General features: G+C 40.9%; 2 protein-coding genes across 2 annotated transcripts in view; both read left to right on the top strand.

The window, feature by feature from the left end:
- LOC104784483 (protein HUA2-LIKE 2) overlaps positions 1-1,607 on the top strand; it is a gene marked incomplete in the record, with an annotated part of 9,342 nt that extends 7,735 nt beyond the window's left edge. Inside the window, 4 exon segments of the mRNA XM_010509507.1 lie at positions 1-145; positions 243-630; positions 756-944; positions 1,153-1,607. Coding sequence (XP_010507809.1) covers positions 1-145; positions 243-630; positions 756-944; positions 1,153-1,184 — 754 coding nt within the window.
- Positions 1,723-2,488, top strand: part of LOC109132799 (probable glutathione peroxidase 4) — a 5,331-nt gene continuing 4,565 nt past the window's right edge. Inside the window, exons 1-4 of the mRNA XM_019245149.1 lie at positions 1,723-1,922; positions 2,019-2,095; positions 2,175-2,236; positions 2,324-2,476. Coding sequence (XP_019100694.1) covers positions 1,869-1,922; positions 2,019-2,095; positions 2,175-2,236; positions 2,324-2,476 — 346 coding nt within the window. The 5' untranslated portion in view covers positions 1,723-1,868. The remainder of the gene's footprint in view (positions 1,923-2,018; positions 2,096-2,174; positions 2,237-2,323; positions 2,477-2,488) is intronic.

The raw sequence follows: 2,488 nt of genomic DNA, 5'->3' as shown, positions 1-2,488 counted from the left end.
TGTGTCCTTGTCATCTCCACCACTGCCATCTTCCTCGCCACCACCTCCACCGCCACCACCAGCTCCCCCTTTACAGCAGGCTCAGTGTGCCATGTCTGATTCCTACTTAAATGGATTTGAAGATGGAGGATATCGCAACATGCATGTATGTCTGTTATCTTGTTGTAGAATCCTTTGAACAATAGACATGATCATAAATCTTGCTATGGTTACTTATCCCATTGGTATTTGCTTATATGCAGGGAGATCATCAGGCTGGTCCTCCTATGATGAACCCACAACTGTCTGGAAGCATGATGCATTATCAAGGTCCGGAATTATCTTATAGTTCCGGCGTAGACCATATGAATAGCATTCCACAGGCGGATGGTTCTAATTTCCAGCACAGGCCTTATCCATCTCATCCACATCCACATATTCCTCCTCCTCCACCTCCACCACAACATCAATACTCATTTACAGAGCCGGGCCACCATATGAAGTCGCGTAAGGACGCTCCATCATACTCCCACAGATCTCATTACGTGCCAAATTTTGATGAAAGAAATTTTCATGATAACCATGAGAGAATGAGGCATGCACCATATGAAAATCGAGATAATTGGAGATATCCACCTTCTTCGTCTTATGGTGAGACCTTTTACAGTGACACGTGTGTTAATTAATATGTCCGCACATAGAAGCGTACCAACAGTCATATCTGCTTTCTAATGCAAATATGCGGGAATGGGAAGTCTGATATGATCATCTTGCAGGTTCAGGTTCAAGATATCAAGACAAACACAAAACCCCTTATCCATCCAGTTCATACGATTGTGGCCCTCCACGTGAGTCTGGAAGGCTCCAGAACCAGCGGTGGAATCATCCTCCTCGCCCATATAATAACAGACACTCTTTTCACCCTAAGCCGCATTCTGAAGGTCCTGTTCCAGTTGGAATGAGAGGTAAGGATGTTTTAGACGTTTATACTAAATGGTCTTGTAAGTGGTTTTCTGATTATCTAGAAATCCACGCTTGCATAGTATGAACAACTTTAGGGACATGAAAGGCCAATTATGTACTCATCTTCTAGTGACACATGTAGGGTTTTTAGTGGGATCATATTATTGTTCGCTTCTGACATTGAGTTTCATTTGGCCTTTAATGTTGCAGATCCGGGCATGTGGCATCAGAGAAGTGACTAGAAAAACTTGAGAGAGACCGAAACCGGTAAAGAGGACGGTGGTGTGAAGCAAAAAGCAAAAACACTGAGGTGATGTGGCTCTAATTTAAAAAGAGAACGGCTATGTTGTTGTTGAGGTGAAATAGGGATATGATAAAGAAGTGAGTGTACATATGATATGATGTTTCTTTTGGAATCAGAATCTCATGCAAAGCAGGGAGTGGGATGGTTAAAAAGCCATTTGCAGTAATTGAGAGGAGTTTAGTATTTATCTGCTCTCCTCTGTTACCCTTACTGTTTTTATTTTATTTTATTTTTGTCAACAATTTTTTTCTTATGTGGGGTTTTTTGACCTCTGAGTGTATGATGTATATTTGATCTCTTAGAATAATATTTCAGCTGAATAGTTGCTACATATTTTTTATGAAGTGCATGATTGGGTAGACGTTTCTTTCTTATGAATAAAAATGAATATAGCGCATAGACTTGAACACCTCTTGTTGAGATTATATTTGTTCTTACATTATTTCTAAAAAAAGGCACATGTATGTTTATGTAAGAAGTACAAAAGAGAGAAGACTAGAAAAAAAAGGAAGAAGCGAGTCCACACGAACGCGCAGAAAAAGGTCAAAGAGGGTTAAATAAAAAAAAGCTTCTTCTTGAGAAAGTCTCTGCTTGTAATTTCTCTGGAGAGAGAGAGAGAGAGATGGGTGCTTCTGCTTCGGTTCCGGAGAGATCCGTCCATCAATTCACCGTAAAGGTACAATCTTTTTTGCTCATACTAGATAGAGGACGAGGTTGAATCGTCGCTCTAATTTTGTTTATTCTGTTGTGGTTGTTGTTTCATGGGCATCAGGATAGCTCGGGGAAGGATGTGAATTTGAGCATTTACCAAGGGAAAGTCCTCCTCATCGTCAATGTGGCCTCCAAATGGTTCGTCTCTTTGGGTCTTTCCCCAAATTTTGCTAATTTCGTATTCATCGCTCGTTAATCCTTTGGTTTGTGCAAACAGCGGTTTCACCGAATCTAACTATACCCAGCTCACCGAACTTTACCGGAAATACAAGGACCAAGGTCATGATTAATTTAGGGCTTTTGTTATGCAGTTGTGCAAGCTCATCTCCTTTTGTTAACTTTACCATTTCATGACCTCGTTTTCAGAGTTTGAGATCTTGGCATTCCCTTGCAACCAGTTTCTATACCAGGAGCCAGGCACAAGTCAAGAAGCTCAAGAGTTTGCCTGTACACGCTTTAAAGCAGAATACCCTGTTTTCCAGAAGGTAGGTAGAGATCAGATCAGGACGCTTGGATTGAGTTTTTTTTATT

The sequence above is a fragment of the Camelina sativa genome, chromosome 5 (assembly GCF_000633955.1).
Source record: "Camelina sativa cultivar DH55 chromosome 5, Cs, whole genome shotgun sequence".
Taxonomy (NCBI): Eukaryota; Viridiplantae; Streptophyta; class Magnoliopsida; order Brassicales; family Brassicaceae; genus Camelina; species Camelina sativa.
Note: the sequence above shows the minus strand (reverse complement) of the source record. Positions and strands in the feature narration are given on the sequence as shown.